General features: G+C 38.2%; 1 protein-coding gene across 1 annotated transcript in view; it reads left to right on the top strand.

Annotated features, from left to right (window-relative positions):
* The first annotated feature begins 1,860 nt into the window (after positions 1-1,860).
* Positions 1,861-17,739, top strand: part of ncam3 (neural cell adhesion molecule 3) — a 28,126-nt gene continuing 12,247 nt past the window's right edge. Inside the window, exons 1-10 of the mRNA XM_060900281.1 lie at positions 1,861-2,046; positions 3,845-3,931; positions 7,881-8,066; positions 9,191-9,328; positions 10,764-10,907; positions 11,022-11,139; positions 11,758-11,912; positions 13,972-14,105; positions 16,286-16,382; positions 16,695-16,862. Coding sequence (XP_060756264.1) covers positions 1,983-2,046; positions 3,845-3,931; positions 7,881-8,066; positions 9,191-9,328; positions 10,764-10,907; positions 11,022-11,139; positions 11,758-11,912; positions 13,972-14,105; positions 16,286-16,382; positions 16,695-16,862 — 1,291 coding nt within the window. The 5' untranslated portion in view covers positions 1,861-1,982. The remainder of the gene's footprint in view (positions 2,047-3,844; positions 3,932-7,880; positions 8,067-9,190; positions 9,329-10,763; positions 10,908-11,021; positions 11,140-11,757; positions 11,913-13,971; positions 14,106-16,285; positions 16,383-16,694; positions 16,863-17,739) is intronic.

The following is a 17,739-nucleotide window of genomic DNA, read 5'->3' as shown; positions in this document are numbered from 1 at the left end:
TCACTTTCTGCACAGGGGCATTGTCATGCTGGAACAGGTTTGGACTTCTTAATTCTAGTGAAGGAAAATTGCAATGTTACAGCCTTCAAAAACATTCTATACAATTGTGTGCTTCCAAGTTTGTGGCAAAAGTTTGGGGAAAGACCACATATGGGTGTAATGGTCAGGTGTACACACAAACCTTTGGTCTTATAGTGTAAGTGTAGCTATCCTCAAAAAAAAAGTGAAATGTCCCTGAATATGGTTAGATTTTAATATTTCCTATTTTAGGATTACAGTAAACCAAAAATACAATTATGAAATGGGTGGCACGGTGTTCTAGTGGTTAGCACTGTCGCCTCACAGCAAGAAGGTTCTGGGTTTGAGCCCAGCAGCCGATGGGGGCTTTTCTGTGTGGAGTTTGCATGTTCTCCCTGTGTCTGTGTGGGTTTCCTCCGGGTGCTCCGGTTTCCCCCACAGTCCAAAGACATGCAGTTAGGTTACCATGGGACGGCCTTGGGCTGAAGTTCCCAAGAGTGGCGGCGCGCACGTACGCAGTGGCTTTGCTCTCCTATGATGAACTAAATTTCATTGTGCAGTGACAATAAAGACATTCTATTATCTCATCTCATTGTCTCTAGCCGCTTTATCCTGTTCTACAGGGTCACAGGCAAGCTGGAGCCTATCCCAGCTGACTACGGGCGAAAGGCGGGGTACACCCTGGACAAGTCGCCAGGTCATCACAGGGCTGACACATAGACACAGACAACCATTCACACTCACATTCACACCTACGGTCAATTTAGAGTCACCAGTTAACCTAACCTGCATGTCTTTGGACTGTGGGGGAAACCGGAGCACCCGGAGGAAACCCACGCGGACACGGGGAGAACATGCAAACTCCGCACAGAAAGGCCCTCGCCGGCCACGGGGCTCGAACCCGGACCTTCTTGCTGTGAGGCGACAGCGCTAACCACTACACCACCGTGCCGCCACATTCTATTATATTAAATGAAAATATTTTGCTTATTCAGAGCTGGAAATAATAGTTATTTTAGCATATATTTATTAACGCATTCATTATCTGTACAGTACCACTTATCCATCACAGGTCACGAGGAGCTGGAGCGCATCCTGCAAGAGGCAGAGTACGCCCTGGACAGGTCACCAGTCTATCATCGGGCTAACACAGAGAGACCAACAACCATTACACCTATGGGCAATTTAGAGTATCCGGTTGATTTAATCCATATGTCTTTGGTCTGTCGGAGGAAACCGGAACACTCAGAGGAAACCCATGCTGGCACGAGGAGAAACTTGACACAGAAAGGCCCTGGTTGACCTGCAGGTTCGAACCCGGAGCCCTGCTTGCTATGAGGTGACAATACTAACCACTGTACGTGCTGTATTGGCAGAGTATTTTCACATTAAACCTATAAAGAAGCAAAATGATCTTCCAATAGAATAAGAACATTTTCAGGTAGAAATGAGTAAAACAATAAAAAAAAACCCAGACTAAATGATCTAATAGTTGTCAATAATAAAATCATAATAAGAAATATTAAATACCTTTGTTTTGAACATATTTTACTTGCTTAGATATTTCTATTATTCTTCCCCCCTTTCTTTCTTTTTGCAGTGTTTTGTGGATTAGGTCTGGTGTGTTTTTAATCAAATGTACCATGATGGAAGGAATACATTCCTTCATGAGGTCTCAGGAGAACACTGTCCTCGTGCCATCCGGTGCACTCAAGAGGAGAGAAGCAGCAGCTCCGGCGCCTGTCAGGGAAGGGCACTTTTTTTTTTTGTCATCCTCCTCGTCAGCGGAGAATTTCAGTAAAGCATCAGGACGTGGAAAGTCGGCGAAGATTTCAGAGATAACGATTTTCCGGTGTGTCTCCGTCTTGAGCCTCGTCGCCGAGTATAAAAAGACTTGGACATGGAAGAGGTTTTAGGGTTTTGGCGCATCTTTTACGCAGCAGGTTCACCAGCTGGAGAGAACCATGGCGACGTCTGCGGTCACACTCACACTCTTTGGCTTTTTCTGCATTTTATCGACCTTGATAGGTAAGAATTGCTCTTTAAATTAATCTGTTAATTAATAAATTAATATAATGATCAGCACCTGAAATGCCACCTGCGTTTTGTTTCCCCCCTCAGTAACCGAATATATTTTAGAATTTATATAAAAACAAGAATTTTCATATAAATTCATCTAAATGTCCCATTTAATTTTCTCCAGATTTGCCTCAAAAATAGCAAAAACACTCAAGGATATATTATTATTATTATTATTATTATTATTATTATTATTATTGAGAGAAGGGCACTTGGTAGAGTGCATACTTTCACCAAGCCACATATACGACTATCCTGGATCCGGATTTGCATCAAAATCTAATCAATTGTTCCTTGGCTCAAGACTCACCTTTCCTCCAAATTTCACCAAAATCTGTTCACTACTTTTTGAATTACATTGGAAAAATGCAACAAATCCTGGATCCACATACATAGCTGGATCCTGGATCCACATACATATCCAGATTTGCATCAAAATCTAAACAACTGTTCCTTGGCTCAAGGCTCCTTTCCTCCAAATTTCACCAAAATCCGTTCACTACTTTTTGAGTTACATTGGGAACAGTCAAAAAATATTGGATCCACATATATATCCAGATTGGCATAAAATCTAATCAATTATTCCTTTGCCCATGGCTCACCTTTTCTCCAAATTTCACCAAAATCCATTCATGACTTTTTGAGTTACAATGGGAACAGGCAACAAATCCTGGATCCACATACATAGCTGGACCCTGGATCCATATACATATCTAGATTTGCATCAAAATCTAACCATTTGTTCCTTGGCTCAAGACTCACCTTTCTTCCAAATTTCACTAAAATCCATTTGCTACTTTTTGAGTTACATTGGGAACAGGCAACAAATCCTAGATCCACATACATAGCTGGATCCTGGATCCGCATACATATCCAGATTTGCATCAAAATCTAATCAACTGTTCCTTGGCTCAAGGCTCACCTTTCCTCCAAATTTCATCAAATTCACTAAATTCAGATTTCACCAAAATCCATTCACTACTTTTTGAGTTACAGTGGGAACAGTAAAAAAATATTGGATCCACATATATATCCAGATTTGCATCAAAATCTAATCAATTGTTCCTTTGCCCATGGCTCACCTTTTCTCCAAATTTCACCAAAATCCGTTCACTACTTTTTGAGTTACATTGGGAACAGACAACAAATCCTAGATCCACATACATAGCTGGATCCTGGATCCACATACATATCCAGATTTGCATCAAAATCTAATCAATTGTTCCTTAGCCCATGGCTCACCTTTCCTCCAAATTTCATCAAAATCTGTTCAGTACTTTTTGAGTTACATTAGGAACAGCAAAGAAGCAAACAGAGAAATGGAGGTGAAAACATAACCTCAGCAGGTAATAATACAGTATGGCTAATCATAACTAATAATCATAATGTAGTATTCTTCCAGCTAAAAAAAACCCAGACTGTTCAAAACTTAATGTTTCCATACATAGACATATAATGAAAGACTTAACACTCTGGGCTTATGAGTTTGACTGTACAGGAAGAAAGTGTGACCTAGAAAGGAAGTCCTCTACTACAAATAGACATTGGAAAGGAAATAAGGAAATGCTTGACTAAAAATAACCATTGACTTTTTTCCAAGGCACCTGTCATAATATCACAGAGCTAATTTTAGTCTTACTCTATCATACCTCATATACACTTTTTTTTTTTTACTTCTGTTGTAAACCTTAATCAAAGCTATATCATGATCATCCGAGTGATTACTAATAAATGTTTATTTTAACAGATGCTACAGCAGGAAAGCCCAAAGTGGACATCCATGTCACGTCTAGTGATATTCTGGTGGGAGGCACAGGGTTGTTGCTTTGCACAGGTTAGTGTGTATTTGCATTCTGTTTTTCATAACCACATTTCATTCAGATAGACTGCTTTCGACACTCCACAAGCTGTTGTAAAGCAGATCATAATGTCATCGTCAATCATAATGACAATGTTTATCTTTTAGCAATTTGAGTCCATATGAAATAGAGACAAATACATAGTCTTTAGATCAGCTAGTCAATAGCTGAACATTAATGGCATGTAGCAGACGCCATACCCAGAGCAGCCTGGGGAGCAGTTGGGGGTTCGGTGCCTTGTTCAAGGGCACTTCAGCCATTCCTGCTGATCCAGGGAATCAAACCAGTGACCTTTTGGTCTCAAAGCTGCTTCTCTAACCATTAGGCAATGGCTTCCCCCAAACTGTATCCAAACTGTAAATGGGACCATCCAAAACAGTGGCCTCAACAGGAAGAAGTTCATAGTCTGTTGGTGATGTACTAAATATCAACAGCCATAAACTGTACCACCAAAATTAAAGATGAAAGAAATAAAGGCACAGGTTAACAGTCTATACTAGAGTGTAGGACTATACTGTAGTAATCTAGAGTGTAGATTATAGCACAATAACAACCATAAACTGTTGACATGTTTATAATTAGGTCATAGGCTGGTTCTACAGTCTTTAGATACTTTGTTTAGTGGCTGCAGAAAAAAGTGTAGTTAAATATTTATTGTGGGAAAAAAAGATCCTTTTCAGAAAGAAATACATCATGAAAATCTCTAAATCTGTAAAATGGTGGAAAAGGAACAAGGACACACAATCAGCTGTAGTACGTTTAACAGTTACTCCACGAAATCGAGTCATACATGAGCTGATAGCCATGTATGATGAGATTGAGTGGAATAACTGTTTTATTATATCCACATTCACTGGATTTTGAGAAACAGAGCATTTCTATTTTTATTTTTTGCAAATTTGATAAATAAAAACTTTATACAAAACATCCGACAAAATCATTTCCGCTTAGAATGTAAACAAACTGGCGAAATGACAGTAACAATTTGTGAAAAATGCTCGAATAATAATTCTTGAAAAATGAAAAAAGATACATTTTTACCATCAAATACTTTTATTCCATACTTTGTTGCTTTTTTTGTATTTTTTTTGGGTTTTGTTTTCGAGTCAAGTTTTTATTTCATCCTCAGTTAGTTCAGCAACACGCCGCCATTTTGTTTTTCTCTACTCATGGTATATGGGCTGATAGCCTAGTAGTAGAGTAGCCAATCAGAGCACATAATTGCTCATATCCAGTGAATGTGGATAGAATAAAAAGATGTATTCCACAGCACTACTGAATTCTCAATTCTGATTGGTCAGGAAATGTTGATTAATTTTCTATAACAGCAGCTCTGACCGTAGTTCCAGCTGTAATTCAAATCACAGTTTTTGTTTTTAATTATTATTAATGTGCTGGTTCTAAAATATTATACAATAATCTTGCTAATTCACATCAACTTGTATAGCAAACACTCCACAATAATCTAAGAATAATATACAAATGAATAAACTTGGTGTTTAACAAATTAAAACATGCCATGTTTATGGAAGTAGTCTCCAGTGTCAGTGCATTATAGCAGTCAGAATTAAAGATCTAACTTTAAGTTCTTCCAACATGAGAATTTTCTTGGTTTCTCAGGAACATGACCAAAAAAAAAAAGAGGCTTGTGAGGGAATGCCTATTTATAGCTGCTATAACGTACATGACAACAAGAACTAACGTGCTTCCTGGATGTTGCACACAACATTAAATGAAACTAAATAATAAATGGGGAAAGGGATGATGTGCCAATTTTTAATAAATTAATCAAAATTGTATTCATTGACTAATTTACAGTGCCTTGAAAAAGTATTCATACCCCTTGAACTTTTTCACATTTTCCACCTTACAACCACGAACTTAAAAGTTTTTTATTGAGATTTTATGTGATCGATCAACACAGAGTAGCACATAATTGTGAAGTGAAATGAAAATGATAAATGGTCTTCAAAATTTTAAACAAATAAAAATCTGAAAAATGTGATGTGCATTAATATTCAGCTCCCCTGCGTCAATATTTTGTAGAGCCACCTTTTGCTGCAATTACAGCTGCAAGTCTTTTGTGGTATGTCTCTACCAGCTTTGCACATCTAGACACTGAAATTTTTGCCCATTCTTCTTTGCAAAATAGCGCAAGCTCAGCCAGATTGGATGGAGAGCAATTTTCAAGTCTTGCCACAGATGCTCAGTGGGATTTAGGTCTGGACTTTGACTGGGCCATTCTAACACATGAATATTCTTTGATCTAAATCATTCCATTGTAGCTCTGGCTGTATGTTTAGGGTCATTGTCTTGCTGGAAGGTGAATCTCCTTCCCAGCCTCAAGTCTTTTGCAGCCTCCAACAGGTTTTCTTCCAGGATTGCCCTGTATTTAGCTCCATCCATCTTCCCATCAACTCTGACCAGCTTCCCTGTCCCTGCTGAAGAAAAGCATCCCCATAGCATGATGCTGCCACTACCATGTTTCACAGTGGGGATGGTGTGTGCAGGATGATGAGCAGTGTTAGTTTTCCGCCACACATAGCACTTTGCATTTAGGCCAAAAAGTTCAACTTTGGTCTCATCTGACCAAAGCACCTTCTTCCACATGTTTGCTGTGTCCCCTACATGGCTTCTGGCAAACTGCAAGCGAGACTTCTTCTGCCTGTCTTTCAACAATGGCTTTCTTCTTGCCACTCTTCCAAAAAGGCCAGATTTGTGGAGTGTACGACTTATAGTTGTCCTGTGCACAGATTCTCCCACCTGAGCTGTGGATTTCTGCAGCTCCTCCAGAGTGATCATGGGCCTCTTGGCTGCTTCTCTGACCAGTGCTCTCCTTGCTCGCTCTATCAGTTTAGGTGGACAGCCATATCTTGTTAGGTTTGCAGTTGTGCCATACTTTTTCCATTTTTGAATGATGGATTGAACAGCTTCTTGAGATGTTCAGAGCTTGGGATATTTTTTATAACCTAACCCTGCTTTAAACTTCTCTAGAACTTTATTCCTGACCTGCCTGGTGAGTTATTTGGTCTTCATGATGTTGTTTGTTCTTCAGTGTTCTCTAACAAACCACTGAGGCCTTCACAGAACAAGTGTATTTATGCTGAGAGTAAATTACACACAGTAGGACTCTATTAACTAATTAGATGACTTCTGAAGGCAATTGATTGCACTGGATTGTATTTAGAGGTATCAGAGTACAGGGGGCTGAATACTAATGCACACCACATTTTTTAGATTTTTATTTGTTTAAAATTTTGAAGACCATTTATCATTTTTGTTACACTTCACAATTATGTGCTACTCTGTGTTGGTCTATCACATAAAATCTCAATAAAAAACTTTTAAGTTCGTGGTTGTAAGGTGGAAAAATGTGAAAAAGTTCAAGGGGTATGAATACTTTTTCAAGGCACTGTATGTGGTATGAGGCTGCGAGAGAGGCATAGTGTTATAGGAAAATAATCAACAAGGTTGAGGTGGTGTGATTTATTTATTCCTTACATACTGGCTTATGTTACCAAAATGGAACGTATCATAAACCTCTCTATGGCAACGATATGAAATTTCCTCACAGTTAGCTCATTAGTAAAGAGTAAATAATGAATCAAACTACAAGGAGAAATCGTTATATAAGAAAGAAAATATCTTCAAGCAATGGATGTGAAGGTCAGAATTAAAAAAAAAAAACATCATAGAGAATCAGCTTACAGCCACTAATTCCTGTAATGGTTAGGGTCAGATATTAGAGTCATTTTCTTATCTTGCATCTTAACCCGATTTCTTTGAGTTTAAGTCAAGTGAATTCTGTTTGAATTGATTGATTGATTGATTGATTGATTGATTGATTGATTGATTGATTGATTGATTGATTGATTTAATCAATTCACTATGGTACTTTCTTCATACAATCCATTTTATCTGCAGCTGATCAGTCTACGACATTCAGATGGCAGAAGGACGGGGAAGAAATTGAAACGCACATAGAAAGCAGTGAAGAAAAGAGTAAGCTGCACTTGGAGAATGTCAAGCTGACAGACAGTGGAGAGTACATGTGCATTTGTGATTTTGATGGTGAAGAATACAGTGCAACCACCAACATATATGTCTATGGTAAAAACATCTTATTATTTTTTCCATCCTAAAATTGATATTACATATATACATAGTCATATCAAAGTCATATTCAATTGCAATATTTGAGAACACTTTTTCTGAAATGTGTCTAGAAGCACCTTCATAACTCTAGAAGAATAACTTATGGAAGGCTGTAAGATGACATAATATTACATTTGCTTTGCATTTATATGAAAGATAGAACTTTGTCATTTATTTTAACTTAACTTAAAAGTTTTGTCTTTATTAACAGCATGTTTATCCCAAATCTACAACTTTCATTTCGGGTGTATTTACAGTATCTACTTTTTAAAAATAAGAATTGGAAATCAATGCTTTCAGTTGAAGTCTTTTTGCATTCAAAATGATCATCATGCACCAATTTATACAGCTTCACTTCTTTACAAAGCCAATATTCTAGTCAAAAGAATGATTCCAGTGATTTCAGAATAAATTGGTAATCAAATTTGCATTCATAATGCTCTAGGTATGTAGCTCTATGTAAACTTCCATACCTTCGTAAAAGTATCATTAATGTGTTGTTTGCATGAGCAAACTAATAACCTCCAAGATTAAGGATAAAAAAAATGTATTCGGTCAACCCAAATGATTAATGTGTTATGCTGCATTAGTCTAAAACTCAGAATTTAATCTTGGAAATAACCAAGAAAACACCTCCTCAACTTGGAATTCCTACCCGGAAAGTCGGGATAGTCTCCTCAACCCTAAGTTCAACATCAACAAGCAACATCGCTGCTTCCAGCATCAGCAGATATCAAAGTAGCAATTCTATACTTTTCAATAATTTAGTTAGCTCACTGGATTGTTGCAAATGAAAGCAAACATGGAGGCATCTGTGGGGTTTTTTCCACCTTATAGCTGGAACATGACAAATGGGAAGCGATGTAATTCCGAGTTCTAACCTCTCACTAGTTATTTCACTGATTCATATAAAGACAAAGTCATATAGAACTTCTCATGTCATCTCACAAACCTTGACATATTCTCCAGCAATGCGCTATCAAAGAATGATACAATGCCTGTAAAGGTACTCTTGTAAGTACTCTTCAAATAACGTCACCCAATACAGTATTTGCTTTTTCATCCTCTCTTCTTGTTAGAAAAACCAAGCTTTGGCCCCACTCAGACATACCATGAGTTTTTGGTGAACCAGACAGTGCGTGTTCCATGCCAAGTCACTGGGAAGCCCGAAGTGGAGACCAACTGGTATTGGAACGGTGACCGCGTGTTAAATAATGGTATGACCCTCAGGACAGACTTTTGATGTGTTGTTGCATTGTGCGAAAACGGGTGTGGGTGTGGGATAATCAGTTTCTCATCAGTTTAGGTGATCATGTTTTTGTGAATGTATTGTAAAATGAATCTTCATCTCAGTTACTAGTAACCTAAACGATACTCATGACACTAGTCATTTTTTCACCTTCTTGGCCTCACATTAAAATGACCTAGGCATATACAGTATTCAGAAATAATCATATGCGATTTTTGAAAAAAAAAAACGTTTACAATCCTAAACTGTCTTAACTTTTTTCTATAACTTCATTTTAAATAAATAAATAAATAAATAATTGGGTTATTTTTCACCAGAACAGAACTGTTAACATTTCTGAGCTGAGTTTAAAACACTGCAACACCAATCTTTTTTTAAATTCAATGGTAAAACCCATGACATGTACGCTCAAGGTTTATAATGCTTTTAGTAAACAGGGTTGTGCTAATTTGTCCAAGTTTACTGCACTGCAAAACCCGATAAGGTCACTGAGCTCAAAAATTTTATTGAAACCGATTACGTAAAAATTTTTGTGGTAAGTAACTTAAATTTTTTAAGGTAAGATTTCTTAAAAATTACAATTAAGTGTAACTATAGTGTAATTTTTAAGAAATCTTACCTTAAAAAATTTAAGTTACTTACCTCAAAAATTTTTACGTAATCGGTTTCAATAAAATTTTTGAGCTCAGTGACCTTATCGGGTTTTACAGTGTGCTGTGACATAATTAACAGTTATTCCATGAAATCGAGTCGTACATGAACTGACAACCAATGAGGTGCGTAGTGCTGAGTCGGCTATAAGCCGTGTACGATGAGGTTGAGTGGAATAACTGTTTTATTCTATCCACATTCATTGAATTTTGAGAAACAGAGCATTTTTATTTTTTGCAAATTCAATAAATAAAAACTTTATACAAAACGTCCAACAAAATCATTTCCACTTAGAATGTAAACAAACTGGCAAAATTACAGTAGCAATTTGTGAAAAATGCAATAATAATAATAATAATAATAATAATAATAATAATAATACAAGATAGGTTCTTACCACCAAATACTTTTATTCCATGTTTTGTTGCTTTTTTTATTTTAATTTTTTATTTTTGGTGTTTTGTTTTCAAGTAGAGTTTTTATTTCATCCTCGATTGGTTCAGCAAGACGCTCCACCATTTTGTTTTTCTCTACTCATGGTATTTGAGCTGATATTCTAGTAGTAGAGTAGCCAATTAGAGCCCGCGATTGCTCATATCCAGTGAATGTGGATAGAATAAAAAGAGATAGCTGACTCTGACAACAAACTGATCCTTAATGCCCTAATTCAAGAAAAGCTATCATTATAATGCTATAATGCTGTAATAAGAAACAGCATAACGTTCATTTCTCCTCATTCTCTTTTCCCACAGACACAAGTAATCTCAGTGTGCTATCAGATGGGTCGTTGCAGATTACAAACATTCAGAGGGAAAATCATGGAACCTATGGCTGTGAGGGAAAAATCAAAGGACGGCCCAAATCGGAGACTCTGAACATCTCGGTTGTTGTGAATGGTAGGGCGTGAGAAAGTGTGCGGTTGAGAATTCAGTGAGTTGAATGAGAATGACAGGTTAAACTAGAAGATTTAAAGATTGTTAATATAATATGACTGTTGTTCGTTCTTCTAGCTCCACCAACTGCCATAGTTCGCAGTGAGAGCACAAAGGTCTTGGCTGGACCAAACAGAAATGTCACGTTACTCTGCTTGGTGACGGGAGCGCCCCATCCAAACATTACCTGGGAAATGTAAGTACATTAAGTAAAGAGTACAATACAATGGGGCAGTCATAGAAAAATAATCAACAGCAAGGTGCAAGGTGATGCAGCCTGATGTGAAGCGGTGTTACTTTTATGACGCCAAAGATGATTATTTTCATCTTCTTATTGCCTTGCAGCATGACCGATTCAAGAAAATTAATCATAATCATTTCTGACCAATCAGAATTAAGAATTTAACTACACATATGTATAATGGAGTAATAAATGGTTCTTTCATTCATAAATACCAACAATTTATGTTATATATGAAATCCCATCATTAATATCATTGAAATTTAATTATGTGTTAAAAGCTTAATTTATTATTGTGATTATTACCATTATGCCTTCTCTGACATTTCCATCAAATAATAATACCGGATTTGCTGTTGGTTTTTTGGGTTAAATGTTGGTTCATGATACTGTAAACAAAGACAATTAAAATTGGACATATTTGTGTACTTTCTGTATCTGTCATAGCATGTGTGTTGTCGTGAGTGCGTTTGGATTTTCTTTCCTCAGCCCATTAAATAAGTATATGCTTCATCGAAAAATGATCAAATGTTATTTTGCAGTGTTATTATATTATTATTATTACCCCCCCAGGCCTGCAACATCAGATTCCTCTCGCTACATATACAACTCAGACAAGAGTATGCTCATCATTCCAGATGTGGCCAGAAGTGACTCTGGAAACTATGCTTGTACTGCTGTAAATAAAATCGGAGAGGCCAGCTCAACATTCACACTGGATGTCTCAGGTGAGAAGATCCTACATATCCTCCTGAGAACCAACCCATAGACTTGTGTCCTCTGTAGTTGACATTTGTTTTACGTGCACACCCTCTTACTTTTTCAAGTTATTGACTTGAATCCTGGTGTCATGTAAAGAGTACATCCTGGGCTTTCAAATGATATATCATGTGACTAGGAGGGTTGTTGGAAAATTCCTAGTAAGGAAATCACAACAAAAGAGAAATTGAGAGACACATTTTTTTTCTTGGTTCCCAGGAGGTTACAGTCTGAACTTTGCTTTGTATACATTTTTTTTTTTCACAAAAATAGTCTGGCTGATGTTTACTGAAGCATGACGAAAGTACTGTATCTGGACACCTGACCATAACACATGAGGCACCCTGTTCTTTTTCATACAAGCTTTATTATAGATTTCTATTTTATGACTTCTACATTGGCGGCACGGTGGTGTAGTGGTTAGCGCTGTCGCCTCGCAGCAAGAAGGTCCGGATTCGAGCCCCGTGGCCGACGAGGGCCTTTCTGTGCGGAGTTTGCATGTTCTCCCCGTGTCCGCATGGGTTTCCACCGGGTGCTCCTGTTTCCCCCACAGTCCAAAGACATGCAGGTTAGGTTAACTGGTGACTCTAAATTGACCGTAGGTGTGAATGTGAGTGTGAATGGTTTTCTGTGTCTATGTGTCAGCCCTGTGATGACCTGGCGACTTGTCCAGGGTGTACCCCGCCTTTCGCCTGTAGTCAGCTGGGATAGGCTCCAGCTTGCCTGCAACCCTGTAGAACAGGATAAAGTGGCTAGAGATAATGAGATGAGATGAGACTTCTACATTATCGAGTCAGTACAAAAACATTTTAGAGTTCGTTTTCCGGCACAAAATTGAATGTTACAGACAAAAAAGTGTTTGTATCTGAGCAGCATAAGAGAGCACTTTTCAGACTAAAAAAGAAAACATGAAGGCTACTGGGTTTTGGTGAAAAGTTCAGAAGTAAATGTGACAAAGTGTCCAGAAGAACTGTGGCTGGTTCTGTAAGATGCTCAGTAAAACCTACAGCTCATTTCCTTATCAAACTACACTCACTGTACCTGAGACTGCTATTTTTTTTTAAAGCAAAGGGTCATCTCACACCAAATACTGACTTTGTTTCATTTATTATGGCTTAATGCTGTTTAAAGGAACAGTCCACCGTACTTCCATAATGAAATATGTTCTTCTCTGAATTGAGATGAGCTGATCCATACCTCTCCGAGCTTTGTGCAACCTCCCAGTCAGTCAGACGCACTGTCACTCCTGTTAGCAATGTAGCTAGGCTCAGCATGGCCAACGGTATTTTTTGGGGCTGTAGTTAGATGCGACCAAACACTTCCGCGTTTTTCCTGTTCACATAGGTTTATATGACCAGTGACATGAAACAAAGTTCAGTTACACAAATTGAAACGTGGCGATTTTCTATGCTATGGAAAGTCCGCACTATAATGACAGGCGTACTAACACCTTCTGCGCGCTTCGGCAGCGCATTGATACCTTCACTCCTGAGTGCAGGTATCAATGCGCTGTCGAAGCACGCAGAAGGTGTTAGTAAGCCTGTCATTATAGTGCGGACTTTCCATAGCATAGAAAATCGCCACGTTTCAATTTGTGTAACTGAACTTTGTTTCATGTCACTGGTCATATAAACCTATGTAAACAGGAAAAACGCGGAAGAGTTTGGTCGCATCTAACTACAGCCCCAAAAAATACCGTTGGCCATGCTGAGCCTAGCTACATTGCTAACAGGAGTGACAGCGCGTCTGACTGACTGGGAGGTCGCGCAAAGCTCGGAGAGGTACAGATCAGCTCGTCTCAATTCAGAGAAGAACATATTTCATTATGGAAGTACGGTGGACTGTTCCTTTAATGTTGAAACATTTCATTTCATTATTTTTAAGCCATTTTGGTCTCCAGCATTTCTTTACATGTGCCTAAGACTTTTGTACAGTACTGTATGTGTTGATTGCCAGAAAGTTGGACAGTTGTATAGAAGGTCTTTATTTGGTGTAGTATTACACTTTCCCTTCTGTTAACTTCTTCAGAACGTCCATCGGTGACCCTGAGCCAGAGTGAGTTGGTTCTGAATCTTGGGGAATCAGCATCTGTCTTCTGCAATGCCACTGGACATCCTCCACCCACCATCCAGTGGCTGAACACAAGCAAGGAAGGTGGCATGGTAATAGGCATGAGATTATTTGTTCATATATTGGAGTGGGATGTTTGTTAAAAAAAAAAAAAAAAGGATAACATTTTGACTAGAAATTGGGTATTTTACTTTACCCACATGCTATCTCCTTAATAAATCTAAAGAATGTACAATTTCCAGTTAAAACTTAAAGTGTCAGAAATTTGAAATGGCCTGTTTCTATATTAGATCATATTCATTATTTTACTATAATTTTAAAATATACGACTGGTATAAAAGGGCTAGACCTTCCTTTCAAATTTAAAAGACATCAGTATAAGCAGAGATGGACAAAGTACCCAACTTCATTACATCAGTCAAAGTACAGATCCCATTGGTCAAATGTTACTCCGATACAAGTGAAAGTTGTACAGTCTAAGTTTTACTTAAGTTAAAGTACTGAAGTACTTGCTTTTAAAAATACTTAAGTATTAAAAGTACATTTTCTGTCAACACATCGTTGTATTATTGCCACAACGCTTACAAAACCTAACGCCGTTACCAAAGACAGAAATGTGAATTCACAAAATGAACGCATGTTGTGCCATCATGGTGGTTTAACATTAAGCTAGCTAGTCAGTGAAACTCCAGCTGACATGCTAGCAAACTCTTTTCATACTCAAAATCATATTGGGTAGCTAACGCTACTAGAAAAGAAAGATTTCTACATTCTGTTTATTTGGCAAGATTATGCTAAAACATATTTCTGAAAGGACTTCAGATAAGTTAACGTTATTCATCTTAGCATAACTCTGTTTTTACATGCTAACTAACAGTGTCCAAGTTAACTAGCTATGTGTTAATGTTAGCCGTGGACAAAGCGATGGCAACTTGGCGGGCAAATCCATAGAAAGTCATTTGACTAACCAGACTGCATAGCTATTGCAATGTTATCGCTAGCTCTAAAAGCACAGACAACTTTGTTACAAGCTTTCTCTTGGAATAAAACGTTTATACCTCAATATGCTTCCGCAGGTTGGATGGCAAGTTTTTGTAGGCCGTGATGTGGTTCGTTTTTGGCAAACAAAGCAAACATTTCAAACGAAACGAATCTTTAATCCCTTCAGAAAACTGAAACATGGGTTCTAGGTATGGCCATGAATGCGTGCATTCCCCAGAAGAACCGTTTCCTTCCGTTCTGCCATCAACTAATCATGTTCAAATAATGCTGCTGAGAAATCACTGAACTTGATTTTATACAGTCTATGGCTGTATCAGTGTCACCTGCGAAAAAAACATCACGTTTTAGAAAAAAAAGAAGAAAAAACATCCACTTTCAAAGCTGCTTCACAGTAACGAGTACCGAGGACCTTGATAGAAATGTAGTGGAGTAAAATGTATGATATTTGCCTTTCAAATGTAGTGAAGTTAAAGGCATAAGTTTCCAAAAAGAAAATACTCAAGTAAAGTACAGATACTCAAAAAGTGCACTCAAAAAAAAACCCATTGGATTTACTTAACCGAGTTATGGCAACCGGTCCCACGAAACTGTGTTAATTTAGATGTATTGAATACAGTTATGTTGAGTTATTCAAAACATAACTGTATTCAATACATCTAAATTAACACAGTTTCGTGGGACCGGATGCCATAACTCGGTTAAGTAAATCCAATGTTTTATTTTTTTGAGTGTGTACTTAAGTACAGTACTCAAGTAAATGTACTTCATTACTGTCCACCTCTGAATATAAGCTTTCATCTTTGACATCCACACTGGACTATTTGCTGTGGATGTGCGAGGTGGATTGTTTTAGTTTTTGGTGTAACCATATGAAACAGCACTGCCACAGTAATGGCCATAAGAAAAAAATATGCAGAATGGAATGAAGAAATGAGACCGGGGCTGAATTCTTTCTAGCCCAGACTATGTAGCCTATCAGTGACAATCATGTGACATGATTACACAGAGTGAAATGACCCTTAGGTTTCACAGACAGTGGATTTCAGCCCTCCCGTCTAATATCACATCCAGCCAGTGCTAATATTTTAGTAGAATTGTAGCTTTTAAGCTCACAGAAAAGTAGGTGTCACTTAATATTGCTGATTGAAGGTTTTTGTTGTTGTCGTGTTTGTAGTTGTCAGTTTTATTGCCTGTTACAGCTATTTTCTTTTCTTTTTCTTTTCTTTTCATGTATGCGTTTATAATGAAATCCTCTACCATTGGATTGCAGCTTCAGATCAACAATGTGGTGTCTTCTGATGGTGGTGTGTATTCCTGCAAAGCCACCAATGAGGCAGGCAGCAACACACAGAGCTTCAATCTAATGAGTACGAGCAAGCAAAATAATTTTGACTTTCCATATCTATTAGTCACTGTTTTGTAAAGAATTTCTGTTTTGCTTAAAATTTCACTCTAGAATTGTGTTAAGTGGTCACTGTCCATGTTGGTTCTCAAGAATAAGCAATAGGTTTGAATTATTTGGAGTGTTTTTGGTATAGAGTACATATGTAGTTTTCTATACTCTGTAAACATAGCATTTAAGTGTAAGTTGTTCTCTTCCAACCCCCCACATGCACACACAAATTTCACAATTTTTTCCTCATTCATGACATTAGTAATTTCTCTGTCCTTACCTTCAGCCTCTCCGGAAGTACCGACCTCATTTACTGTGTCGCCTGGACCCTCGGCATTCCACATCACCCTGCAAAAACCTGTCCTGGATGGGGGTTCTCCCATTACTCACTATATCATCCAGTGGAGAAAAGAATCAAAGGATGACTGGAATGAGACTCCAGTCCCTTTTTCTGGTAATTTTTAGAATCTTGACATCATAGCATCTTTTGTTTCTAATACCTGACAATTATTATTGACCATATTCAGAGGCAAAAGTGAAAGTGTATTCAGAAATGATTTGCAATGACTATGTAAATTACCAGGGGCGGCACGGTGGTGTAGTGGTTAGCGCTGTCGCCTCACAGCAAGAAGGTCCTGGGTTCGAGCCCCGGGGCCGGCGAGGGCCTTTCTGTGTGGAGTTTGCATGTTCTCCCCGTGTCTGCGTGGGTTTCCTCCGGGTGCTCCAGTTTCCCCCACAGTCCAAAGACATGCAGGTTAGGTTAACTGGTGACTCTAAATTGACCGTAGGTGTGAATGTGAGTGTGAATGGTTGTCTGTGTCTATGTGTCAGCCCTGTGATGACCTGGCGACTTGTCCAGGGTGTACCCCGCCTTTCGCCTGTAGTCAGCTGGGATAGGCTCCAGCTTGCCTGCGACCCTGTAGAAGGATAAAGCGGCTAGAGATAATGAGATGAGATGTAAATTACCAATGTGTTGTTCATGCTACTGAGGTCCAAGGGCCAGAGACAGCTTTTTCATTAGTGTCCGCCTTTATACACAAACACTTACCTTCAAACCTGAATGTTGTCCTTTTTGAATATGACGTAACATAAAACTAAGAGAATTTACACATGATCATCATTAAATCGAGTGAGCTCAGACATTCATGACAAGAGTTTTCCAAAAACCCTGATCGTCCATTTCAGCAGGCAGGACTTCTTTTGGAATGCCTGTAATAGAAAATACTTTACTTTGTCTTGTTGTTGGTGGAGTAGCTTGTGTGCTTTGTTGATCTGGAGAGATGTGCTGGTGGTAGCTTTAGCTACTGCTCGGATCACCCAAGCCAGACTGG

Source organism: Neoarius graeffei, chromosome 19, assembly GCF_027579695.1.
Source record: "Neoarius graeffei isolate fNeoGra1 chromosome 19, fNeoGra1.pri, whole genome shotgun sequence".
NCBI lineage: Eukaryota > Metazoa > Chordata > Actinopteri > Siluriformes > Ariidae > Neoarius > Neoarius graeffei.
This window is presented reverse-complemented; position numbering and strand designations above follow the sequence as displayed.